This window comes from Falco punctatus (genome assembly GCF_963210335.1).
Source record: "Falco punctatus genome assembly, chromosome: 15".
NCBI classification, from domain to species: Eukaryota; Metazoa; Chordata; class Aves; order Falconiformes; family Falconidae; genus Falco; species Falco punctatus.
The window spans coordinates 21582724-21609525 of record NC_137595.1 but is presented as its reverse complement, the minus strand read 5'-3'; the positions used below and the strand labels follow the sequence as shown (position 1 = coordinate 21609525).

The 26802-nt window shown below is 46.0% G+C and overlaps 2 protein-coding genes across 6 annotated transcripts in view; one reads left to right on the top strand and one right to left on the bottom strand.

Moving 5' to 3' along the window:
- Positions 1–22261, top strand: part of LOC308054024 (uncharacterized protein) — a 27964-nt gene extending 5703 nt beyond the window's left edge. For 2 of the 4 annotated variants that reach the window (XM_080366148.1, XM_080366149.1), the window contains exons 5-16: positions 988–1046; positions 2130–2240; positions 4718–4848; positions 5570–5694; positions 7793–7898; positions 9308–9506; positions 11470–11496; positions 13940–13997; positions 14552–14607; positions 15923–16121; positions 18015–18173; positions 20929–22261. In XM_080366148.1, coding sequence (XP_080222274.1) covers positions 988–1046; positions 2130–2240; positions 4718–4848; positions 5570–5694; positions 7793–7898; positions 9308–9506; positions 11470–11496; positions 13940–13997; positions 14552–14607; positions 15923–16121; positions 18015–18173; positions 20929–21061 — 1363 coding nt within the window. In that variant the 3' untranslated portion in view covers positions 21062–22261. The remainder of the gene's footprint in view (positions 1–987; positions 1047–2129; positions 2241–4717; positions 4849–5569; positions 5695–7792; positions 7899–9307; positions 9507–11469; positions 11497–13939; positions 13998–14551; positions 14608–15922; positions 16122–18014; positions 18174–20928) is intronic. The other 2 variants (XM_080366150.1, XM_080366151.1) reach the window with 1 other exon arrangement.
- The window catches only part of LOC308054023 (ligand of Numb protein X 2-like), a 56516-nt gene continuing 50860 nt past the window's right edge, over positions 21147–26802 (bottom strand). For both annotated transcript variants that reach the window (XM_080366146.1, XM_080366147.1), the window contains exon 10: positions 21147–26802. In XM_080366146.1, coding sequence (XP_080222272.1) covers positions 26667–26802 — 136 coding nt within the window. In that variant the 3' untranslated portion in view covers positions 21147–26666.

The following is a 26802-nucleotide window of genomic DNA, read 5'->3' as shown; positions in this document are numbered from 1 at the left end:
AGAGCTGACCTGTGTCTTCTGGGAGGCATGGGAGCAACAGTTAGAACATGGGAATAGGATTAGAAGCTGATGGGCAGCACTGTCCTGCAACTGCTTGTTGGGCGAATCCATCTGTAAAATAGATTTGACAATTCGCGGGTCTGCTGTTGGAAAATTAACCAAGTAATTACTATGCTGCATTGGGCAAAATCAAAGGTGGGAAGTTAAGTTTAACTCATCGTCTGTGAAAAGTTCAAGAAAAATCTGTATTGATAAGAATTTGCATAAGCTGTGAACTTACTGATTTTCAGCTGTTGTGGGTTGTTTTTTTTTTTCATGATTCAGAATGGTGAGGCTGGATTTGCAAATCAGGAAATTACATCACTGACTTAAAATTCTACCTGATTTGCATTGAATAAAAATAAGACAGCATTCTTGCTTGCTGCTAGCAGTCTTCCTCTTAAGGAAATGACTTACATGTCCTTTGCAGCATATTCTAATTTTTCCACTTTATGGATGATTTCCTTCTCTTGTTGCAGAGCTGGTTTCAGTCTGATGGATTACTCTGAACAGCAATGCTCTATCCATTAGTAACTTGCTAGATTTTGCAGACATCCTTTTTGAAATCTTCTTCTACCTTTCTCTCCCCATTCTGTGATATATGTGCAGCTGTGATTTCTGTGTTGCTCCATTTAAATACTAACTACGTTCCTGGGCAGAATGGTAACTACCAGTCTTTGAAATAACCTTTCCCTTCACGTTCAAGACAATCCTCTTGTGTTCTGTTGTCGGTCAGGATTTTGCTGGGTTTCTGCAGGCTTAGAGAAACTTGCATGGCAAATGCATCTCACTTCTATGGTGTTGAGACGTAGTACTAAAAATCCTAGAGAGGCGTGAATAAACCCAAGTGAACTAAGCATCTTCTGAAGGATGTCAGGGCTTGAATATGTTTTGCATGAAAATATTAACCTTGTTCAAATACCAATGTAGTGATTCTTTTCCATATAGGGGAACTCCTATGAATTTAAACTTAAAAACGGGTAGAGGCTATGGAGCATCTGCTTCAGGTATTGCTGTTATTTTTATCCTTTACCTTTTGCAATATTTCACTAATCTGGTGCTGACAGCTGGAGCAGCTGCAAATCTCGGTCTCTGTTTGGAAGGATATAAAATTATTGCATCTTATTTAGACTAGGAATAGTAAGTGCATTTCCTAAACGTGTCCTCCTAGGACAGCCTGAGGGTCCAGGGTACAAGTGAATTATTTAATTACCCATCACTGAAAAAGCTGATTATAATTTTATTTAAACTAAAAAAAGATAACTCTGTTATTTTTATAGTTAAAACCCCAGAATATTTCTAAACATCATTGTCGCACTGGGGCCAAACATTCTAAATTGCCTGGAGAAGCTTTAACTCTGCGGTCAGTATACTGAGCAGCTTGCAGTGTAAGATACTAAATGGAACAAACTGGCCTTGAGTATCAGATAAGCGTATTTCTGCATCTGAAATTATCCCCGCCATTCCAGTTTAGTTTATACTGTCTATTGAAGACTTCGATTCTGTCCTTCCTCATTTATGATACTGTCCTTTCATGGGCTTCATATGCTTCCTTCCATTAATTTCTTTATACAAATGACTTGTCGTCTGATGGAGAAAATAAGAACAAATTCTCCTGGAAGGTTCTGTACCCAACAGATTTTTGCTGACTGCAGTTAGTACATGGTCCACTTAAGACTGATCCTGAAAGAATCTCTTGTTGTGAGAAAATATGTGTATCTTGGGAGGGAAAAATAAATATTTTTGCCTGGGGAGAAACATCTCTTTTTTTTTTTATTATTATTATTTTTATTTTTTTTATTTGGGGTAAATTTCATGCATGCTCTAATAATTTACTCTGTTTGTCTGTGGTACCATTCTGGGTTGAATTTGCTTTTCTGCTGCTCAGCTGCAAGTGCTGTATACCCTGGCTATTTATTTATAGAGTGACTGAAGCAATTTTTAATAAAAGTTGATTGTGGTTACCTACGTGCTATAAAGCCAGCAATGAATTCAGAGTAGTTTTATTTTTGACTGGAGTAATTTGCTCAGTAAATTAGTGGATTAAAGGCATTGCATTAATAGTAGTAACGGTTTCTCTCTCTCCAAAGCCAAGTTGCAGCCCAAAGGTATTGACTTAGATGCCGCGGGGAATATAAATGGATTGCCTGTTATAGAAGTGGATTTAGATTCATTTGAAGACAAACCGTGGAGGAAACCAGGTGGGGCCTCACAGTTTCTTGTGGTAAATATTTTCTGCAGTTTTAGTTCTGTCTCTTTAATTTTATATGTAATTTCTGTCTGTTGCTGCCAAGGACCAGGGAAGTCAGAACAATGTGTATTGCTCAGCCTCTGATGCCTGTCTAGTCAGTGACATTTACTGATTGATCAAGCCATGCTTCTGCCTAAAATTGGGCTGCATTTATGCTATTAATTGAATTTCCCCAGTTCCAGAAATACTACACTGATACCAACATGATGATGTTTGTTGGCCTTAAAGTCAGTGGAGCAGGATCACGCTTTGGCCGTTGGTGATATGTGGTCTCTTCTCATCATGGCCAAGCTCAGAGCCATCCCCATGCACCCTTCTTATTTGTGTCCTGGGGGTGTCCGCACTTCTGCAGAGGGTGGCAGTGGTGGGAATTGCCACCTGAGCATGTCATGGTAGCAAAGCCATCTTTTTGTGTTGAATTCTCCTGCTGCAGGTGATTGAATAAAAAGAAGGAAAACACTGTCTACTCTGACAAGAAAGGCTAGGATTTTTTCTTTTAGAAAAGCTGCAGTGCCTAGTTCTTTGCTAGATTCTGCCCCTAGGTGCATAACTGCGAGTGAGCAGTCCCCGCTTATTTCTTCTGGACAATACTGTCTAGACTGTGTCCAGGCAAATAGTACTTTGCACAGCAGGTTTTAGTCTGTACATGGTCTCTTTTGTCTTCCTGATTAATATTAGGGAGATTTCTACTTTGAAGCGACTCTTGCATGGCAGCTGTAGGATGCTACAAATAAATTTCTGGTTTTCATCTGAATTTGATACAAATGTAAATGAAGAAACCAAAGAGGTGCAAATTTTTGCTGTGCTACTCTCATAAAGCATGCTATGATGAAGTGTTAAATGAGGCAAAAAATCCACTTGCCTCTTCTCAGAAATAACTTCTCTCCGACAGCCACTGTACTTTGTCTTTCAGAGATATGCCAAGTAAGCCGTGCTTTTATGAGGTTGTCTGTGGTTGGGTTTGGTATCTCTTGCCCACCTGAAATGAAGGGCATCGGGGTACATAACAGTGCTAATTACTACGTTGGTGCGTTGCGGTATCAAGCCAGCACTAAAGCGCTCTGTGACGAACAGCAGCTAGTACAGACATAGCAGAAAGCGTAGCCTTTCTTCTGCAGGGCATGTCCCATGGGTTGTGAGGTGAGAAAGGGGGGGCTAGGAAGAAAATAAGTTAGAAGTTCAGAGAGAAAGCATGGAAGTCGGCGTGGTCCTGCTGACATCCCTGGACCAAAATGAAGCCGGCCTAGCCTTAAAACACTGTTGAAGTACAAATAGAGGGAAGATGTCTGCAAAGGAGTGTGGCCTCTTAAGTTTATTTTGGATGGCAAGTAGCTTCTTACTCAGCAGCCTCTCAGGTTTATATCCTTTACAGTTAATTGTTCAACAAGTTGGTATCTCTTTAAGAGAGGGAGAGGAAGACAAAATAGTGTGGAAGAACTGTTAGAGGACTGATAGAACAGATATGTAGATGTCATGCTGCTGAGTCTGTGTCGGTGTAGTTTGCATATTTGTGTGGTACAACAGGAAGGGTGGCCTGCTTGAAAGATAAACTTCACCCTCGCTCTATAGATCCAGGCTCAGCACGGTCAGAGTGTTCCGCTTAGCCCTTTTATATCAGCTGCTTATTTTAGAATTGGTCTGTCTGGGAGCGCCTTTGTGCGGGGGGTGTTTGTGGGACACCTCGGCAGGGCTAGGAGGGGCTTTGCAATGCTTCCTGTTGTGAGGTGTGCCTTACAGAGATAGCCGCAGCTGCGTTTGTCCCTCTGCAGCTAGGTTTTCTTGGCAGGCAGTTTGTGGCCACCTCTCTTACTCAGAAGTGCTCCTGCTGAATTGGCACATTTCACAGAAGACTGTCAAAGTAAGATAACCGTCTCGGAAGGCTGTAGTTATGATCGTGACTGAACTTGTGTACTATGTGCCTTAATAAAAAAACTTCCACTTTAGCCCTGTCACAGGATGGGTGAATCCCAAAATCTTTTCTCAAAACAGCAAAGGCAGCGATGGTCAGCAGCAGAACGTCTTAGCTTAGCTCTGCCAAGAAGAAGCTGCTGTGGCACTTTCCCATTTTTGTGGTGGTAGCTGGAACCGTCATTCCTGTGCTCTCTCCAGCACTCAACTCATTTGAACAAATGCAAGAAACTGGTCTGAAAAAAAATTGTTAGCAAATAAGTGGTTGCAAGCTTCTCTTCTAATAGCCTGCATACTTGCTGTATTTTGTGTCCCAAAGGGTCCCACTGCTGCTCAGGTTCTAGTCCTCCTCCCACCAAAAGATGCAGCCGTCTCCGCTGTGGCATGCAGTGGCTTTCTGACAGAACAAAATGGAGAGTAAGCTGTGGTATCTAGAAGATTCTTTTCTTAAACAGTTAAAGGACAATCTGAGAACGAAAATTTGCTAGAATCCCTGTTAACTTCTATTCCCCTTGTCAGGTGCTGATCTTTCTGATTACTTTAATTACGGATTTAATGAAGAAACATGGAAAGGCTATTGTGAAAAGCAGCGACGGCTTCAGCTTGGACTGGATCCTGCTCCTCCCATCAGCACTGAAAATAAGATCACGGTAGGTGACGTGTTACTCCTGCGTATGGCTACAGTAAAACTGGGGCTTGTTTTTGTAATTGCAGAGATGAGAGTGTAAGAACAGGAGATACCTTAAAACCTCACTCTTCTGTGTTCCTTTCACTGATGAGAAATACAAAAGTGTATCTTGAAAGGTTAAATCTCCCTGCTAACAATCTTTCCTCTATGGAATGAACAGTGCTACCTGCCTGGCATGTTTGAACTACTACAGTAGCAAGACTTGAGCGAATTTCCAGTTGACTTCGAGGCTACCCAGCTAAAGGGGGGTCTGGTTGGAAGACCCTGTGGATGTGAGAGATGTAGAGAGGGGAGCTGGGCATACACGGCTGTTTTGGTTGTTGCTGTTGACTGCAGCAATTGTGTGGCCAACAACTGTTCATCAGAACTTCAGCCAAAGAGTCAATTCAACAAGTATTACTATTTCCACTTTTGACTTAAAGATTGCATGAAGAAGGATTATCAGATTATTAAATTTTGGACTTCTAGCAGGAGGCAGTGGACAGCAGGCTGAGGCTGGAATAGCCAGCTAGTTTACAGAAGTGTCCGCTGCCTTGGCTGGATAATAGGCTACTGCTTTGCAAGAGCCCTGTGATTGTTCCTCAAGGGAGCCCTTTTCCTTTGCTAACAGTTAATCTCTACATTGCTACATTCAGTTGAAAGTAAGGGCATTATACCTACGTGTTATATTTTGTCTTCCATAGGTTCAGCAAGGGAGAACAGGAAATGCTGAAAAAGAAGTGGAAAACAACATCATCAAAACAGAATTCAAAACAGACTTCTTGGCTCTGGTGGGAGGACGCATGAAGGCTGGGCCTCCTCCTAATAGGTAAGAGACGATGCAGAAACAAAGCCTGGGTGCACTGTGTTCTTCACAGGGGTAGCAGGGATCCACCTGGGCCATATCTGAACCTCCTCAAGCCTGAACCAGAAGCAAATTTGGAACTTTACAGGAAGCTACTGTGGTCGCTCATTAACTGTTGTCTCCAGCAGTTGCTCCTCTACGGGTTGTGCAACCCATACCTATCCATATACCTCTCCTTGGTAAATCCGCTCCATAAAGCTGCGCGGGGAGGGAAACCAATATCCCAGGTGAAGGGACTCATCTCTGGGAGTAGAAAAAGCCAAGGCAGATACCTCAGCTTTGAGGGCTGGCGTTGCTAGCTGCTTGTGCTTACTTGGCTTATTCTTACTCCCACGATATTAATCTTTGCCTTCTTAAGTGGAAGTGGATTACATGTTTGGCAGCTGATAAGAGGAGCTATTGGTTTCTGAACCTGTATGCTACGCTGCTTGATGCATGCTAATTAGTTATTTTCTCCAATGAGAGGGAGGATCCACAAGGCTGGACAAAGCAAAACAATTGAGTCATTTTGCTTGGCAGCCTCTGCTGGGAAAGCCACTTTGACCTTATGAGGTGGTTGGGGTTTTTATCAAAAGCTTCAGGAAAACAAAGCCATGTGAAACCAGAAGAGCCAGAGCTTTGGGACCTGGGTGTTTCTGTTGCTTTATTCACATTACATCTTTTGCACACCTGTCTTGCAGAAATCAGTCTCACATTCCAGCTTTGCACTTTGTCTGAGAACAGAACCAACTATATGCTTCAAGTATAACCTTTAAAGTTCTGCTTAGTCTGTTTGCATTTAAGCACATTGGTGGCATTTCTGTCCCCCTTCGTAGTGCCACCAAATCAGTCAGGTTTGTTTCCAGCTGTTATGTGTATCTCATGAGATTTTTGGAAATTTACACCACTGCAAAATAAGCTGATGCTATTGTAGCTATACAGTACTTTTGTCCATTTTAACTTTTACTAAAGTCTGGGTTTGAAAGTACTGACACACAAGATTCTGTTCCTGCAGCAGAGCTTTTGGTCAGAACCAGAATGACTAGCTTTGTATGCTGCAGCAACATCAAAGCCATGGGCTTAGCAATGAGGCATTTGGGGTTTGTGTTTTTTTTAAACAAAGTGAATAGATTTCAGTGAGAAAACTTGCAGTTTTCTGAAATGAAGACATTTCAGTGAAAAAAAATCTCACCAACTAGCCAGCATTTTTATCTACTTTGTCTGAATTTCCCACAGAGATAGAAAATTCTGACTAGCTTGGAAAAGCGACTTTTTTTCTGTCCTAACTGCAGAAAACATGCCTAAGGCCATACTAATTACACAAATCAATTGCTGCATGCATATAGGATGAGGGATTCTTAAACTTCAGTTGCAGGTGCTTCCCCCTCTCACAAACCTTTACTTGTGATGAACTTACAGCAAGTCTTTATAAAAATGTTCTTCCCCTAAGAGTGTCCTGGGTACGGAGATAAAAGAACGTGGAAAACTGTACGTTATGTGACTGATTTCCACTGGTGCATAGACAGCGCTGCTTCTTGGCTACATCTCTTCAAGGATCTAGCCTTGATTTCATTGAAGGCAGTGGCAAAACTTGACTTTAATAGAAACAGTAGATCACAGAGGGATGGGCTGGAAAGGGTCTGAGAATCCAATTTGTAAATAAATGCGCTGATATCAACAACACTTGGAATAATGGACAGAAAGTAGGAAAAATCTGGGCTGATAATATTAAAGGCTTCACAGAAATGTTCTCTGCTTTCTCTGGGCCTTATCTGGGAATAAGGCTCACATCTGGAGAACGAGTAAAGGATTTCAGCAATCTGTGTTATTACACCTGTATGTGGTGGTTCTTTGGATCATGTTTCTGGGTGTTCAGAGGGACTGGACTCACCCCTGCTGGCAGAGTTCAGATTGCTCAAAAGTGAAAAGGGACTTCTCTTTCACTGCTTGTCCAGTTTGAGTGCTGCCTCTAGAGATTCTTCTCTGGTGGGAAAGAATGTGTGAGAGAAGTTTGTCTAATAGTGGGGGAAACTGCTCCTTCAAATGTCTTTGAGACTAAAAAGATGCATCTGCTTTGTACCAGGAAGCTGGGTGGGACAATTGATGTGATCGGTGGCCAGGCAGGCACAATTAGGAGAGTAGAAGGAAGACGACGTGATAAGCATGCCTCTGAGGAAAACCCAATTCAGGTAAATGTTTTGCACCATCTTGAAAAATTTCTGACTTTATTGCACTCCTGGTGAACCCTGAGCAGTCTGTCTGTGCATTCCTGGCCTCCCATGTCACAGTATCTGTCTGGAAAGCAGTAGGTCAACGCCATCGAGGTGTATGCATGTGTTCTTGCCTTCTGCAGGTTGAATTAGCCTCTGTGTTAAAAGCTTTGTCTTGTGAGGCATGAGGGATTGTCCTTTAAATATCAGTCTTGCCACCTGAATGGTAAAGGCCCAAGCTCCTTTTCTCATCAGCTCCCCCGAAGTATACCTCAGGGTGCGTAGCTGGGAGGCTCTTATGTGGAGTATTCCCTTCCCCTCCACTGTCGGGCTGGAATCTCCAGTTCTGCAGTGGAGGACTTGTCCTTGGGGCTTGTGTTTCTTTTTAGTTTGAGGTAACATTTAGTCTAAGCATCACCGGACGCAGCCCACGCTTCAGACGTAGGGTGGGCCTGTGTTACAGGATCTTGGTCCTTACAAGCAATAAAAGCCTGGGGGTTAAAACTGGACTCTGCTCTGATCTTGCATGTTCACTGTATCATCATCATGTCCTGGTTGGCTTCTAGGGAGGAAGGTGCTAGGTAGGGTTTGAGGACCATCTGCTGAGAACTCCTCTTAATCACCTTCCTCCTGCCAACTCTCCTAAGTCACCAAAAATCCCCAAATACAGAACCTTTCCCTTGTCTAGACTCAGTTCCTGGTTTTGTTTTTACATGTGTTTTGTTGTCTGGGTTGTGGTTTTTTTTTTTTTAGTGGTCAATTTCCCAAATTTTGCCAACAGTGCTCTAAAAAGTTTGCGGAAGAGAAAGAATGTGCTGGAAAACATTCCTCCCACTTACAAGCATTGTCACCTGTATTTCCAGGGCTTCTCCATATGAATCATTCCTTCAGCAGTAGTACGTGACCTGCTTCTGTCAGACAGAAGTGAATCTGGTCTTCCTTTGACCTACGTGGGCACAATCTAGAGCAGAATTTGGCCTCTTGCTGCCCTCAGGAAAGATAAATAGGGTTAAAAAAGCAACACGACTGCATTGCACTTAAATACGGCAGGTTTTAATCTGAAGCCTGTGTCGGTGGCAGTTCCTGTAAACAAAAGGTGTTTATAACACTAAAATGTCAGCCGTCTTGCACAGTTGGATGTACAACTAGAATCTGGTCTCGCTGCTCTTCCACGTAAGCGAAGATACCTTGCTAAGCGTACTGATTGCTTTGATCAGCCTTCCTTCCTCCTCAAAAGATGCTGTCCCCTGGGTGTAGCACAGCCTGCTCTTCCCAGATCCTGCCGTGCTGCCCGTTTCGGTGATGCGCTCCCTTTCTGCCAGCGTGAGGTCCTAGCTGCAGGAGCAAAGAGGTTACAATGCTCTCTTCTCATTCCTCTGCCTTCTAAGGTCCTTGGAGACCACGGAAGTAAGCCACAACCCCCACAGCAGCCCCAGCAGCCTTCACAGCCCCAACAGCCACCTCAGCAACAGCCGTTTGCGCCACCAGCAGGCCCACCGCCTCCCCCGCTCGCTGGGCCACCTCCACCACACTTTCTCCACCCTCCTCCACCAGTTACTTCTGTTCCACCTCCCTTGCATCCTCCAGGTAGGTGTTCACACAGCAATGCGTGGCAGTCGGAGGCTGCAGGTTAGGACGTCGCAAGCTTGGAGCAAATTAAAGGTTTAACTGTTAACTGCAGTGGGACAGTTGAGCGATTGGGTAACAGGTCCTTAGAACTGGTTGATCTTTGTTTAGTGTCTCCATCAGCCTATTTCACGTTTGCCCTTGAATGCTTAAAAAATCACTGCTGTTCCTTGAAAAAAAAGCATAGGCTTTGTTTCCACGAGAGAGCCTTTGGGTGCTACACATCCATTTGCTTTATTGATAAATGTCAAGAAATGGGTTCCTGTTTATCTGTGGAGGAAGATACGGAGGTAGGAATTGCACTCCTGCGTGAGATCAGCAGGCTGTTTAGTTCAGGATTGTGTCTGGCTGTGACCAGTTCCAGATGTTTCAAGGGTGATGCTGGAATTGGCAGTTCTGCAACAGCAGCTTAGACAACTGTCCTCCCAGTCCAGGCCAGTTCTTGGTTGGTTTGTGCCATAAAATACCAAGTTGTGTATCTTTCTGTGTCTGTTTCTGTGCATTTTATTGTACCAACAGCCACTGCAGGGTGATTCTTACTCTCCTAGAGTCTAGTGTCCAGTGCAGACATCAGAGCGGTGCTTCATGTTAAAAGCAAAATTTAACTAATGTAAATGAGGTCGTTACCGTGGGCTATAAACCCATTGGGCATGGTCAGGCCTCAGCACTGGCAAGTTTGTGTGTTCTTGCCAATGACCAGGTGGGTTTGTATTGTGCCAGGAGCACTTGGCACTTGAAGAGGCACGTGGAGGTAGGTTCTGTGTCTTGCAGGAGCGCCCTTTGCCCTGCAGTTACAGACTGTGTCCTGAAACCTATTGAGATAGCAGAGGTAAAATGTCTTATTTTTTTATTCTGCTTTGTTGTCTCAAGCACCATGTTACAGAGCAGTTTCACTGTCCCTGCTACGCATGTAGGAACTCGGTTTCCACAGAGCACAGAGGCCAGTAGTACTCCATGGGGCACCAGGTAAAACAGGGCAGTACTGGTGGAGAGAATAAATTTTGCAGCCAAAGAGGGCACATACATGTGTGCTCCTGTAGCCTTTTCCAGGGGGCATAGGGTCGTTTTTCTGTTGACCCTTTTCAGTGCAATTTATGGACATACCAGCCGTGGCCTAAGACACTTTTTTGTCTTCACCTCCTGCTAAGCCTGCGCATCTTCTGATCCAACATGAGTCACGTCCGTGCCCCTCGTGCTTCTGGCTTAAATAGTGCATTGAAGCAGAAGCGAAGGCCACGCTCTGGGCTCCCCTGGTCCCTTCGGTAGCAGCCAGACTTCTGAGAAGCCACCAGGAGCACATCATGCAGTAACTCCTGTATTTTGCACATGCTCCACATGCAGAAGATGAAGAATAAAAAAAATATGGTCAAGGCTTTTAATTGGAGGAGGATTATTACCGCAGTACTCGCTGGACCATGATAGTTTTTTGTACTGCCTTCCATTAATATGATTGGCAAAATCAAGATTAATTGTTCACTCTTGGTTGCTGACCAGGGTGTCTGATTTCTCTATGCAGTTACGACTGACTTTTTTTTTTTTAAAAAAAAAAAAAAAATAAAAACCCCTAACCAACAACAAACAAGCAAAAGGACACACTGGCACCTGCAGCAGGTCCTCCTCTCCAGCTCCTTCAGTTGTTGTGAAGGCCAAATGAATTGTGTGTTGACACTTGGAACAAGGAATTCTCCAGTATAAGAAAGCAGCATCATCTAACAATATAATATTAAGGTAAAGAGTTAATAATTTGGGAAAATTATACAGTTTGTAGGCTAGTTACTGCTTAGTAAGACCAATTTTTCTGCTGGTCTGTTTGCTCAAATATGTGAGATTGATTCAGAAGTATGCTTTTTGGTTAGCTTAATGTACAGATGACATGCTTTACCGGTTGTCCTCACTTGTTTTGCTTGCTTGTTTATTTCCATAGGTCTGCCACCGCCTGGTCCTATTCCAGGTAGGTGTTCACTTGCTCTTAATAACAGTGATTCTGAACACACCGATGGCCCTATCTGAGCATTTGGGTTAAGTAACACAAGATAGGATGGCACCAAGACCCATTTTAGAGCACAGTTAATTTAAGGCTGATAAACTCCAATGCAGCATTGAACTCCAGCTGTTTATCTTATATTCTGGACCTAAATAATAATCTGTAGGGCTTCTTAATGCGATCTCGTTTTGTCTCTGAAGACCAATCTAGAAGTGGAAAACTTCAGGCGGCAAAAGCCCGAAATGGTTTAGTTCTTGCTATGGCATTAGCACAGCAAAAGCCCGAGTGACAAATTAGTGCTTTGTGTAGGAATTTGGAGTGTGAGCTTGAGCAGAACAAATGCCGTTTCCATCAGCAGCCTTTGCTCCCTGGTGTGCAGTAGAGGTGGTGAATACTAATGAAGAAATGTAACAAATCTTGTGCGTAAGTTAAGAAGCCCACTGATTCAGAGCTACTATATGAGTTTCTTTTAGCTGTAATTTTCTTTTTTTTTTTCTACTGGCAATTTTGCCTAGTATAGGGAAAACAAATTTAGCTGTTTGTATAGCAGACCATTTGGAGCAGTCGTTCTGACCAGGTGCCGTATGTCTGAAAAGCCAAGGCTGATGGTGACTGCGTATATGCAGTCAGGCCACTGCCTCCGCGTTACACTGTGCACTGATTCATGTGCTTGCAAAAGCCCTGCACCCAAAGCACTTAGTACTGGACGTGCTTGTCCTCACTGTGTCAGACGCGTTGGGCTTGATTCGCAGCTTTTGCGTCCGTGCTTTTGTGTTCATGTTCTGCCCTGAGCTTCCCAAATGGAGATACAGAAAACCTACCCTAGCTGGGCCATCCCTCAGACTGAGAAAATGCCTGTACTTGTTAAAATGTCACTTTTCGTAGTTCTCTGTAAAATAATATTGTAGAGCTGGTTTTCGTTCTTGTAATAGAAGAAACCTGCTTGTAGTAAGCTTGGATTTAGACCAACTAGATTGTGGTGAAAGTGGATGCAAACTGGTCTTAATTGTAGACGTTGCAGCACCCAGTTGCTAGCCAAGTACATTTAGATTAAAGTTGTTTGGGAGGAGCAAGGTGAGCAAAACAGAACTTCCACTTCCGGTAACTGGGTTGGAAAGGGAGATGAGGGATAATACCTGCTAATTCTGATAATGATGATGATCCACCACCATTAGAGTTAGGTGCTTTTAACAGTAGTACTTTGAAGTCCTTGTGCTTGGTGAACAGGTGTGATTGAAATGCTCTAGGCATTGCATTTTATCGGAAGATCTTAGGAAGAGGAGGGGGGAAAAAGCATCTTAGGAGTGAGATGTGTCCTCCAACTTGTTTGCAGCATAGATCTTCACTAGCTGAGCCGGAGGCTTCAGGCTACCTCTTTTTGCAGTGAGACACTGCCAGGAAGGGGTTCCCCGACCCGTTTAGGTGTTCACAGTAAGAGGTGCTGAGCTGTCCCACGGGTCTTGACAACGCTGACTCAACCTCATTGCCTTGAAAAGGAACCAGCGTAAATGACTGCAGCTAGTTTGGGTGATTCCTAGCCTTTGTATTGGTACAGTTTGCTCATTTTTTTTATTTTTTTGTTTAGTAATAAACAGTCAAGCCAGTGGGTGGTTAACCTATTCTTGTAGGCATTGATAACTGCCTATAGAAATAATGGCTGCTTATAGTTACCGGTAGGAGTTTAGGAAGTTCTCTTAGGGGCAGTCAGCGCATCCTTTTCACATTCAGATTGGTCAAGGTTGGGGGCTTTGGTTTCCAAAGCTTGTACCGCTTCTGGGAGTGGCCTTCATGAACTTCTGCTTAATTTTGCTTTGTTGAAGGTGCTGCCATTTTTAAAGCATCAGACCTTTCAGACAGCCCTCTCTGCATCATTGATGCTATGTCGTCTTCTGATTTTTAAATGTATATGTCCTCAGAAAATTGGCTTTTGTTAAACAGAATCAGGTGAATTCCATGTTACGTGCTTTGTAAAAGACAAAGTTACTCGTTTCAATCAATGGAGCAGTAAAACCTTTGCTGTAGTTGCAGTGTGTCTGCATCCCAAGAACCAGACTTTTTCTGTCTTCCACAGGACTGTTAAGGATTAATCTTTACTCCTTAATGAATCTTATGTTTAAGATTAATAAGCCAAAATAGAATCATAGTTGTTTAGGTTGGAAAAGACCTTTAAGATCATCAAATCCAACCGAAGGTAGTTCTTCCTTTATTTTTCATTCTGTACCCCTACAGAACTGTCATAGCTGTAGGGGTTTAATTTCGGTAGGAGATACAACCCTGAAGGGAAATTACTCAGGGCCTCGTTTAGAGTAAAAAGGTGCTTTAACTGCTTTTAACTGTAAACAGCAATGAAGTCTTGTTCCCTCATGGCAAGCTGTGAGATCTTTGTGATGACTTATGCTTCTGTGTCTAGGGTTGTTCCCGCCTCCTCTGGCACCGCCACCAGCTCTCCTCATTCCAACCTTGGATGGGTAAGACCACACCTGGGCTGGGCCATCGGCACTGCTCCTCCGTAGCGAGGAAGGGAGAGCAATAGGTCTAAAATTAGTGCTAGTAGTTCTTGGTCTGGTCTCGGATTGGGGTGGGGGGCACAAGAACAGAGCTTGTAGGGAATCCTCTGTACATTTGCCTTGATTTGTTACATTCATGACACAGGAAGGAGTCAATAAAATGTAAGTGTGTGTTTAGGTTTAATGCAGAGTAGCTGATAGCATATATGTTGCTTCCTGTTTCTATAAAGGTTCCGCAGGTACTTCGTAAGCACTGCCCGATTTACAGAAGGGAGGGGTAAAGCAGGGCAAGCAATTAAATTGCAGCAGTTTCAGAAGCTGTGACAAAGCAACCGCACCTGTATGCATTTCCGATAGCTTTCACTGCAGAGTGAAAGAGATTCACTGGGTTTCCCATGAGGACGTTCCACAGACCTTCAGAAAAAAATCGAATAGACTTGCAGCACAGACGTACCTGCATGGGTCTGCGTGGGGTCACTGATGTTCGTAACTTGGGTCCTTTTCTCTCCCCAAAGCCAGCCAGCCAGCTACAACAACAGGCAGCCGCCTCCCTTTGGCTACAACTCTGCAGGTGAGCACTGAAGATAACAGTCAAACTGCTTCTATCTCCCTTTGCTGGGATATGGTAGTTCAGGCTTTTCTTAAGCTGACGGACATCGTGCTTGCTTGAGCTTTAGGGTCTGGCTTGTGCCCCAGACTATCCCAGTCACTAGAAACACGTGCTGACTTTGAATACACCGTGGAGCGTTTGGAAAGCTGACTGTTTTGCAGCAGTGGTGAATGCAGTTCTGTAGATGAGTGCTAAGCCTCAGATCGCTGTTTTCAGTGCAGATAACCCAGCAACAGGAAGCTTTCCCGTGTGCCTCGGCAGCAAGTTCTTGTGCTAGTTTACACACACACTTGCTCAAACTCACCCACACTTTCTTTTCCACCACCCTCAGGGACAAGTGCAACCTTCAGCTTCGCATCTCTTTTGAATGCCCTCCGCCCCCACTTTATTATCTTCCTTGCCTACAGGCACCAGCAGGCATCTGTCGCCTTTTGTTTTGTAATGGAAGAGGCAGTGCCAGAATTTCAGCAAATTCCCTTCCCTGCTGCAGCCCTGCCAGCAACGCCGTGTTCTCTCCCATTTCCTTAGTGACCAGCACTTGGAGTGGCACCTCCTTGCTACACGAGCAGCCAGGATAGAGGCAGCAGGAGGAGGAGCAGGAGGAGGTTGGAGGAGTGGGCAGCAGGAGGCCATCCTCAGCCACAGGGACCTCAAGTGCTGCCTTTTCAGCAGCTGGTACTGCTCTGGGGTATGCCCTCACTGGTCCAGCTGAGCAGGCCCCGGCAGGCCAGCATCTGGATGGGGAAGTGCTGGTGGCTCTGGGCTCATCAGGCGGCATCCTTTGTTAGCTGGTGCCCCTGGCCCTCTCCAGGTGCCACCTTAGGCGAGAAAGTCCCTGGTGAGAAGTGAGACCTTGTAAAGGTGGCCAGGAGCCTAGGGCTGCTTAAACTCAGCTGGCTCAGCACCGCAGGCACCTTTGCCCTCTAAGCCAGGATGTCTGGGAGGGATGGATTGAAGCTTCCTTGGGTGGAGGCCTTATAGCATGGCCTGTGTAGCAGGACCTGTAGAGAGCAAGAGCTGGGGGAGCACGTAGCCCTTGCAGTAATGCCCTGTGTAAGGTGCCGGGGGGATTTGGCAGCGACATCTGTAAATATCTGGTCTTGCTTGTCTTCCTCAGGGAAGAGGGGTTCACGTGTTTAGGAAACGGCTGAAAGTGAGAGGACAGGGGGGAGCTGGGCCACTGTTGTCTCCTTGGATTCAGCTGTATGTTAAGGGAGGGACGGAGAGGATGCTGTTAATACTCCAAATGAACAAGAATTCTGCTTTCTCGCTGCAGATTCAGGTTTCATCAGCTACCCACCCATCTCCACATCCCACACACCCTGGGTGACGACGGTGGACAAAGGCACAAGCAGCTCCAGCAGCAGCCATTGGGAATACTCGGGCTCCAGGCGCGAGAGAGAGCGGGAGCGTGAGCGTGAGAGGGAGAGAGAGAGAGACAGAGACCGCACTCCGACCACTAGTGAATACAACAAGTGAGTGCTGGTTTCCAGCAGCTTCTGCTTGCAGCTGCTGCGTGGGGACCTCTGGCCTTGCTTTGGACTGCAAGAAGGTGTTTGCTTAAGGGATGGGATTATAGATCGTACCAGTATAATTTTCTGAAACGACTGGCAAAGAGATAATTTGGATCAATAGCTAGAGGACAAACAAGGAGCCAGTGTCACTGGCTGATTTCCCGTGTCTGGTTTTTTGTTTTAATCCAGCAGAACCAGTTACGCTTGCTCTCCCACCTGCAAGGTGAGGCCGGTGAATGACATAGCCCCTCTCTGTTCACTGGGCATTTCACAGCTCAGTGTGAGCCATTGGCCGGCGAAGCTGCTGCTTCTTGTCTTCTAAGTGTAACTGTCAGATCAAAGGACCAAGCACCCATGCTTTGCTCGGCTCGGTAGAGGCTTTCAGGGCAAGAGGTGCCATTTACCAGGAGTCAGCCCTGACATGGAAAACCTGAACCAGGCAGACAGCCACCTTCCTGGGAACTGATGTGACCTCCAGTGACAGCACTGCTGGGAGCACTTGGGAAGTGCTTCCAGCCTCCCAGTGTTGACCTAGGGAGATAAGGTGAAGGCTGGGCTGCAAGGACTCCTTCTAAACCCATCACTTTTTGGTCCTGTCACAGGCAGCGTCAGTGTTTTGCAGGCTTCAGGCTCAGACATACCAATAGTCAATTCAAAACACGATCAGAACGCGCATTCGTGGGGAACTTCCCAGCCCAGGGCGTGAGCAAACAGGGCAACATTTTCCTAACCTTGTTCTTTTTTTTTTTTTTTTTCCCTCCCCTCTGTTTTTTCTTTACAAGCTTGTGGGTGCTCTGGGTGGAAGGGGGAGGAACAGAACAGAAGACAAATTATTTACAGTTTGAAGAGCTGAGACTCCCTCACTTCCTGAGCAGGTTCTTGCTGCAGCCAAGCCCTGTGATCAGCACTCCAGAGCACACTGTTAGCATTTCTGAGTGATTTCGAGCACGCTGATCTCTGAGATCATGCTTGCCAGAGCAGGGCAAGCGGAGTCCTTTGGAGCACTCACAGACACTGGACATTTACTTGTCTAGCTTCTTTCCATGGGTGTTAAGACAGTATTTCAGACTTACTTTTTCTGAGAGTCTGAATATGATTTCCCACGGTGGCTTGTTAACCCTTTAGATTTTGGCTTTTGGAAGTTGAATAGGGGCTATGAGATGTAGAGGGGAGTGTCAGATGGATCAGGATTTGGGGTACATCATGCCCGCTCCTGTATGTGGATTAAATGAGGTGCCTTGAGCAGATAGTTAGATGTAGGCAGAAAGACTTTGTCAGCCTTACTCACAACTGGAGTTTTTGAACTTGGGGAAGAAAATAGTCCCATAGTCTGACTTGCTGACGAAAGAACTACAGGTAATCTGGGACAACAGTGTTGAGAGTTAAAATCCAGCACCAGGGGAGGCAGAATGATACAAGGAGCGTGTTCCTGTTGGTTTTGAACAAGGTAGGTGGCTGTCTCGGACGTGTTCCAGAAGGATTGTGAGGGCAAAAGCCCGGAGACACTGGCCACATGCCTGCTGCTAAGGTACTCCCTTGCTAAATCCAGAGAGTAAATTCTGTAAACCCTTTGTCTTGAGAGGCCAGGAGAAAGCCACGGCATTCAACTGCTTGGGCTCATGAGCCATGTAACAGGCAAGTGGAGAAAGTTGTTTCGCTGTGGTTAGAAACTGGGATTGTGTTGCATCTGGGGTTCGATGAGCAGCAGCAGCTTATTGTTCCAGGCTTCTTCAGGAGCACCAGCCATACCTCAGCCTGCTGGGAGGATGGGGTTCTGCGTCCTGTAAACGTGGCTCCTGACTTTCAGGTCCATGAGCAGTGTGTCCCTCTGCCTCACTTCTCCTTTCTTTTAAGTGATGATGAACGATACCGCTACTACAGCCGAGAGCGCAGCTACGACTTTGAGCGTGACTACCGCCGGAGTCGCGATCGCAGCAGGGAGCGAGAGGATCGTCACCGAGAGCGCAGGCACAGAGACAAAGAGGAGAGCAGCAAGCATAAGTCTTCAAGACGGTGAGAGCTGTGGGGGGTTGAATGGGGCTGTTGATGGGAACACACCTTAGCTGCAGACGAGACTGTCACCCCGGGACGTACTGGCTTCCTGGGACCTGCTCATGTCCTGAGATGCGACGTGCTGGCAAGAGAAAGCACTCGGGCACGTACCCGGGCAGGAGGCAGAGCTGCCTGTGACAGGGAGGGCCGTCCTGGTCAGTTCTCAGGAAGGCAGCTGGCAGGATGTGGAATCACTGCCAACAGAGTTGCAGCACTGATCGACAAAGAGGTGGGCCTGTGCTAAACGCCACACCAGAACAGCACAGCTCCCACTGTTAAGGTACGCACAAGGTCCAGTGCCAGCCCGTAACGGAAGCAGCAGCCCTCAGTATTCCAGGCTCTTGTGCAGATGGGAAGTGCTCCCTTCAGCTTGTAAACAGAAATTTTTTCTTGGAGCCCGCGGCAGAGTGCTGCATGATCGGAGCTCTGCCCAGTGCTTCTGATAGTGAGGTTGATGATAACCTGGACAAAGGTGAAACGCTTTTGGAGCAGAGTAGGATGTCCTAAAATCCCAGCTTTTCTGGAGAAAATGTGTTTGCTCCAGATGATCCCCTGTGAGAACATTCTGCTAGCAAAGTAACAGCTCTGGCCTCTGGTCCAGGCAGTGCTCAGTTGCTGTGTCAGTTTACATCCTGGTAATGACTTAAGCAGACTTGCTCTTTTTTTGTGTGTTTCAACTTACTTCCTTCTTTTAGATGAAATTCATGTCAACTCTGTAGGTAATTACTCTTATTTTGAAATTAGTGTCAGAAAAACACCTACATAGTGACTGGAGGTAAAAGGCTGTTCCTGTCCCTAAGGAGATGAATAAATTTTCAAGAAAGGACTGGTTGCCGAAGGGTTGGACACAAAGTGATGGGAACAAAAGCCAGGACCATAATCAAAATTGAACACAAAACAAATGGGAGCTGAGCTGATACCAGACTAACAAGCCAGTAGCTTTAAGGATTATTTCTCAGCTTTCTTAGAATTAAAGACCAGTTTTAGATGCCTGACTGCATGAACAGGATGGAATTCACCGAAGCAGTGTCAGAATCTGCTTGAGAGCTCGATGTACCCAACTGGGCTAATGCATGAGGTGGGAATGAGGCGACTTTTCCTCTGCTCCTTAAACCACACACAGATGCCCTCTGTCTTGCTTAAAGTGGAAGGATGGGAAGTGTTTCGTTAGCTGAAGCGAATGGAGGAATACGTTTAGTTTAAGGCCGCTCGAGTGCCTGTCAGAGTCCCTGCCTGAGGCACTTTGAGGTTTGAGCCTGTTTAAGGTATTTGCAGGAGGATGAAAGGGTTTCGTTGTAGTTTCCAGTTTACTGCAAATTGACCGGTCTGAAGGAAGTCACTGATGCTTGTTTAAATATTAAAGGACAGTTGCATTATTCAGTCATAAACCACCACGCGTTGCTGTCCACAAGGTGGCTGAAGGTGTGTTGAGGAAAGGCAGCAGCCTTTGTTTTTTCCTTCTTTCTTTTTTGTTTTTCCCTGTAATGACTGTGAAACCATTTATTAAGCAAGTCAGAAAATGACTTGAAGCCAGGAGCTTTTCGGCCCGGGCTTCAGTGGTTCAGCCAGTTAGGTGTCTCTTCTGCTAAACTGGTATTCTAGCCGCGGTAAAGAATTGTCTCTACACCTGACATCTGTCCCCACTTGTGGAGCTGCACATCTGCACTGTGTGACCGTATGCCTTCCTGTGGTAAATGTTCCTGCTTTTTCCTGTACTCCGTGCTGGTTTAATTCTGCCACCTTCGCACCACGTGCAGCTCTAGAGACCTCACTTGGGTTTCAGCCTGTGAGGAGAAATAATTGCATGTTTGGGAAGCAGCAGAAAATCTCCCAGGGGGAGCCAAGAACCAGTGTGGAGGAACCCAGAGCTCCCACCTTTCCACTTTTCCCAGTGGGAGACAGAGGCTGCTGGGGGGCGCGTGGGTTGTGCAGGGGGGCTGCACGGACGCGCCGCAGAGCTCCGAGGGGCGCAAGCCTAGGCAGAGTGACTTCTGGCGGGGAGTTGGCCCGCACCACAGAAAGGCTGTACGAGCACCCACAGCTGGCCAGCTGTGTCGGGAGAACGCTTCTGGGTGAGGAGATAGGGGAGTTTTAAAGCTAGTGAAGTGCCAGGTCATTTATGAGTAAGCAGAAATAGAGACAGGATCTGCCTCCCATTAGGCAATCCACGTTTCCCTAGCTGCGCTGATCCCTTTCTTGCCTCTAGTCTGGGGATTTCCCCAAGATAGTCAGAGGAGTGAAAGTTTCACACACCTCGCAGGTTTAGGACTCTTCTTTCTCTCAGCAGCCTCAGTGCTTCACATTGAAGCTTGAGATGTGTCAAAATTGTGAGAGCTGCCTTAGGAGTGGCAAAGACACAAGAGACGTTGCTCATAAAAACTATCCAAAAAATTACTCTGGCAGCAGTCTGTCTGCTCTACCGCCTGCCTGGACCGCGTACTGATGCAGCACGTGGTGTAAAGCAGCCACCTCCAGCAGTTTGCATAACCTGCCCTGGGTTCAGCCACATGTGATATCAGATCGTCCCAAATAAACACGATGAAGCCTTTCAATGGCGCAGCGATGCCCTCAGCACTTCTGATCTGTCTGTTTATTCGAGACCAACGCGTCCCTCCCTGCGCGCGCCCCTGGAGTCGGTGTGTTTGGGTCTCTTTGGCAGAGCTGTGCTGGTGCAGCTCTGGGGTAACGTCCTTCTCCTCTTGCTTCCCCACCACAGCAAGCAACATGAGAGCGAGGAGGGGGAGAGTCATCGGCGTCACAAGCACAAAAAGAACAAGCGTAGCAAAGAGGAGAAGGAGACCAGTGAAGATGGTGCCCAGGAGGGAGAGGAGCAGGATGCCAAGGAGTAACCCAGGCCCCACCGTCAGCCCTCAGGGGGAACTCACTCCTTTTGAACCAGCGTGGCATTGGTGATATTTTGTTTTGAGGGTTTGATTTTTTTTTTATTATTATTTTTTATTTCCAAGGGAGGCTGACTCTGGGTGAGCAGTGAAGCACGTTGCAGTGGTTTGAAAGCTGAGGCTGCACACAGAGTTAAAACTTTCTTTTTTTTTTTTTTGATACGAGACAAAATACAGCAGTACTAGTACACAAAGCACTGAGCTATTCGACTCATAAACATCCCTAGGGAGAACTTTGTCATATCAGATCCTATGGTTTCTGATGGAAGATGGCTTCAGCTGAAACTAACTCATTTAGGTAGTAGCGTTTATTTTTTGTCATGATCATTCCTTTTTGAAAAATAGGACAGTAAGTGCGACTTGAAATGTATTGTCCAAAGAAAAGTGTGATTTAGATCCTCAGAGCCAGCTTAGAGTCTGGCTTCTAGTAGTGAAAAGTCTCATCCCCCAAATAAATTTCTTTATAGCTACAAAAATATCTTCCAATTTTTCTGTGGCCAGCTGGGCAGCATGTGAGGAAGAACTGCTTTTACTGGTGGGTCGCAAGGTCCTGCTTTGGTCTGACAGCTTTGAGAGGCTGTTGTGTGTTTACATAGGGTGTGAAAAGACTTCAAACACGGCGCTTCTTCTTTTTTTATCCATTGCAAAAATAGTTCTATCTTATAGTACACCTGTAAATGGGAAATCGACAGAAGACCCATAGTAAGAGCATGAGTTTAAGTTTTGATTTAATTTTTTTTTTTTTTTAAACTAAGAGTTGAGCTGAATAATCTTAGCACAGTAGATAACATGAAATCCCATCCAGCAGTTTGCCCTTGTAGGGTTGGCTTACTTCTATTTGGTTATCACCAACACTCCTGTGCAATGCATTCCTTCCCCTTAGTTCTCAAAATAAATTCAGTCAGGTTCCAAAGTTTGTTTGAAGTTAGTGTTGTTTGGGGAGGGTGGCAACAGAGACGTTTCTGGGCAGGAAGAACAGGGGAAATAATGTTGAGGGGTTTTGTTATGCCTAGTACTTAGGATACTGCACTTCTGTTTGTGTGAGTCCACAAGTGTCTCATTTTTAAGTATCTTCTACTACTTTGACTTGTTATTTAAAACTGTCTTAAATCTTTGCTCTAAAATAATACAATTCTGAAACGTTACGTATTTTTTTGTATTGTAATCTTGCAAGTCTGTCATGTGAAGCTTTACAACCTTAGAGACTTGAGCCAGTATAGCACTATGATAACAGTTAATATGCTGTGACAGTGCACTTGATGAGTCATTAACTGCAACACCTATGGGGAGAAGAAAGAAGAGCGGCATTTTTAGTTTGTTTTTTTTGTTTTTCATGTAGCTTTTTCAATGTGCTTTGAGATTGTGGGAAATGTGTGTGCAGAGGGGAGGTGTGTGCATGGAACCACAGTTCTCTGACAGGGCCTGGAATCAGGCTTCAAAGTATCCCTCCTGCTGCAGCCGTGCCAGAGCTCCGGTAGAGCCCCTGTCGGGACATCAGACGAGGGCAGTGGTGCAGGAAGAGCTGCAGGAATCCCAGCTCCTGGCATGGAGTGGGTGGAGGGAGGGGAAACCTGGCGTGTTTTTCCTGGGGTCAGGGTGGTGGGTCTCGGCTCTGATTGCCTGCTGGCTTTCAGGAACTTGGGTTGAACTCAAGTTTTATCTCGTTGTGGCATGGCACGGGCGGAGGAGAGACAAAACCGGTGGGAAGGAATCAAGAGTGCTTGGTACGTGCCCCTGGAAGTACACGTGCCTGCGGTGCGTTGCAGATGTGCCCACATGCCCTCCGGAGCGCAGGTTCCCTTGCACAACGTGGGAGTGTCCGGCGGGGGGGGGGGGGGGGGGGCAGGCATCCTTGCCTGTGCCTCTGTGAAGAGCCTCTGTTCTGTAATGATGCAATCTGGTAATTTTTTTTTCTCCCCCCCAGAACATGAACTCTGAAATTGCTAGGGCAGCTAGCACCAAAGGGAAGGCCAGGCAGTGCCCCCCAGACCAGTCTGAGCTGGTTTTCGCCCATCTTGAATCTGGGGAAAATGCTGGCAGTAGTTTTACGCTAAGGTAAGGCCAGGGTTTGGCCCCAGTCAGCAGCATTTCTTCCATTTTTGCACGGTAAGGGGTACATGCTGCTTCTCCAGGGGTGGGTAGAGCTGTTCCGTGTCCAGTCCCCCACTCTTGTGCTGTTTGTGGCAGTGACAGAAGCTACTCGGCCTGTGAGTTGGCATAATTAATGGTGACGCACCCCTCTGCACCGGGGCTTACCGATGGCAGTGTGGGGGAGGGGACAGAGACTCCTGGGTGGATGAGTCGGTGCTTCGACTTCCTCTTGTGTGTTGAATCTTTTTACAGAGGCAGGGACCACAGGCCTTCACTGGCGTTAGCAAGCCTACGCTGCCAGAAGCAGCTGTGAATTTAAGGGAAATGGTTTGAAATGGGTTTAGTTTAATGAAATAGAAATGTTTGCCTTTCATGTATTAGTCTAAAGGTGGGGCTTTGGAAATAATCATCACTTGCATCGGGTAACAACTGCAGGCTTCGTGGTTGTGTTCCACGGGGATACTGCGTGGTGGCTCTAATAATTCTCAGAAAAGAGGTCAGTTCTTGGGCCGGTAGCATCAGTCCTTGTACTGGAGCAAAATGAGATGAGAAATGGGCCTGTGTGTTCCTGAGCGCAGAACGCCTGAGGATTGCTGGGAGGGTGAACTTCACAGCCAGAGAAAACACTTGCACAACTCTTATTACACAAGTGCCAGCCAGCTTAACGCGGAGAGGAGGTGTGAGGTATCCCGGGGAACCGCTGGCAGGTGGCTCAGCTCCTGACAGTATAAAATAGGCACAGCATTAAGGAGAAGGGAGGCTAACTGACTAACTTCGTTACAGTTGTGCAGCATAGAGTTAATGGTAGTGATGTCTTTCTCCCAGACCATGAGACGCTGCCTTTCCAGTCGGGGATGTTTGGCGCTACAGGAGGAGAAATCACAACAAAACGTAACCCAGCCCCCACCCTGGCTGTGCAGTTCCTCTGGGAGCAACAGCAGCAGCCCCAGCATTGCCTCGCAGTTGCTGAGCTGTGCAGCACGCCGAACCAGGGAGTTAAGCCTCGTTAAATAAAGCTTTATTTAGTCCCTGGGTTAGCTTTTCAGCCCAGGCACTTCTGAGCCCCACAGGCACTAGTGGGCTGCGGCCAGCCTTGCAGATGGGGAAGGGTACGTCAGACGGACTTCTGTTCAGGTTTTTCCCCAGTCACAGCCATAGTATACGTCAGGGTAATCCAGCTCCTTTCCGAGAGAAGCAGAAGACCATTATATTATTTCCTGCCTCCCAAGCTCAGTTTCTTGGAGAAGTGTCTGTTGTTGAGGCAACCTATTCTGGGGGTGTCAGCTGATACACTGGAGAGAAGGGTTGAAAAAAAACACCACCTATAATACGTGTTTTTCAGCAATATTACAATAATTTATAAAGGCATCAAAACAAATTCAACTTCTATTAACAAGCTGATCTTGGAAACAGTACTTAAATTACGAGGACATCGGTAAAGTTTGAAGGCACCTTGAAAGGAGATGGAGTCAATTATGCTGCTTCCTGCAGCATCCTCCTCACTGAAACAGTCTGCCCACCTGCTGCATGGCTTTTTCCTGCTGCACTTTATACAAGTGGCATTTGGCACTACTCAGTAGGCATCGCCCTCTCTCTATCTACATAAATATTTACTGTTCCATACCAGGCACAGATTCTGCACATCAATTCAAAAGAGACAAAAACAGCTTCAGATTTTTCTCTTCCTTTGTGCTGGACAGAGGTCAAGTGATGAGTTTTCCACAGGTGCTCTTCCGACTTCTGAATCATTTTGCTCTCTGCATTCAGTAGGAACAACGAGGGGAAAAAAGGCCCCAGAGCCCAGCACTGCTGCTGCTGTCAAAGTCCACAGCAGCATGTATCAGCCAAACAAAGGCCACCCCGGGCACCAGGGAGGCTTTTGTGACAATTGGATCCTGAGCTGTTTCTGTGGAGCAGGCTCGGATAACAGCCCCCGCTATACACGGCCTTAATCGAGCAGCCAAAGGAAGTGAAGTCACGCTGTGTGTAAACAGCAAAGTCATCTAGCAAGGAACAATTCTGCTCTGCGGTAACTGCTAATTACAATGTAGCCAGCCCTAAGAAAAGCACTGCTTAAGACAACGATGGGCACTTACCTGCAGTCAGTTGACTGCAGCAGGGAATTAAACGTTCATTCCAGGTAGCATTTTTATAGGGGAGAGAAGCTCCTTTGATTCTTAAGATCTGAGCTGGCCCCAGAAAAGGTGCAGCGGAACCAGCAAGAGAGGAAAGATCTCTCAATGCAACCTGGTTTGAGAAAGATCTGTTGTTTCTACTGCTGGTTAACCACTTTCTGTAACAGGAGGGAATTGCTTTATCTAGAGGGTGCAGGTGGAAACAGCAAGATGCCACAGGTCAGACCAACCTGCCTTGGCTCCAGGTTTTTTTATTCTAAACTTTAACTATACAGCAGATTTGAACTGAAGCCAACGGGGCACGCTGTCCTTCAGGAGGGAGCTTGTTTCATACAGTTGGTACAATGCGGCTGAGGCAGCCAACCACCCTCTGAGCTTACTGAGGTTTCTTGTAAGGGCCTGTTTACTTAATCATCTACTTTCTGTGGGAAAAGCTGGTCATTTCATCAAGTCATAAAACCAGGGAAGCTTATATCCTTTGTGCAGTAAGAGTGAACCTTGCCCTTGGAACTTTGTTAAAGTTGCACTTTTACAACATCGTATTTCAGTGAAATCACTCCTGCCGCTACCTTTGACTGGTTTCTTTAAGCCAGCTGAATCGCCCGCTCGTGACTAGTTGGCAGGATCCTCCATCAGGACTCACACCTGCCTGGGGACGGGACCTTCATACAGGTAAACACAGCTCCACCACACTAGCCACTAACCTCGCAGCTCTTCAGCTGCCTGCTAGGGGAGTTACCTTTGGGTTTTTGATGTATAAATACATTTATTACATTTCAGTAACCTATAAATAGCAAGACTGGGGGCTATAGGAACTGCTTAATTGGGTCCCCATCCTTACGGTTTTATTAGTGGCTTTTTAAAAGCATGTATAAAATAACTCGTGTCCAAGAACGGCAGGCAGAGATCAGCAGCAGAACTGTAATTAAACTAGCAGGGAAAACCAGACAGTCATATGTGGTTTAATCTGTTCAAAATATTAAATGGAAAGCAGAGCTCTAAAATTGAGGGAAGTGCCTCAAACACAATTTGTAGAGAAACACTGGGAAAAGAGCTTACTCTGCAACACCAGTCCTCGAGAGCTTTAATGAGCCCAGGAAGTTACAACAACTGTTCGGATCAACTGTTACTTTAAATCCAAGAATCAGATTTGTTGATAACCTCAGCACAGTGCAGAAATGTTTTCTGGAGGAAAGGAAGCTAGAAGTCTTCCATGGCAATACGCTATGTAGCAAGAGCTCAGCATTCCCTCGGTTTGTCTGTCACTTGCTCAGCTTTGTGTGGTGGCCCTCTGATACCTGAAACGGGCGTGGGCTTTGCTTGAGCTTTCACACGAGGCTTCCCGGCCAGGACACCACAGTCAGTGTGACTTTGTTCCTTTGCTCCTTCAGCATTGGGATTAGTTCCGAGTTGCTCATTCCTATCGCTGGCACTCCATTTACTGCCACTATTTCATCTCCACAC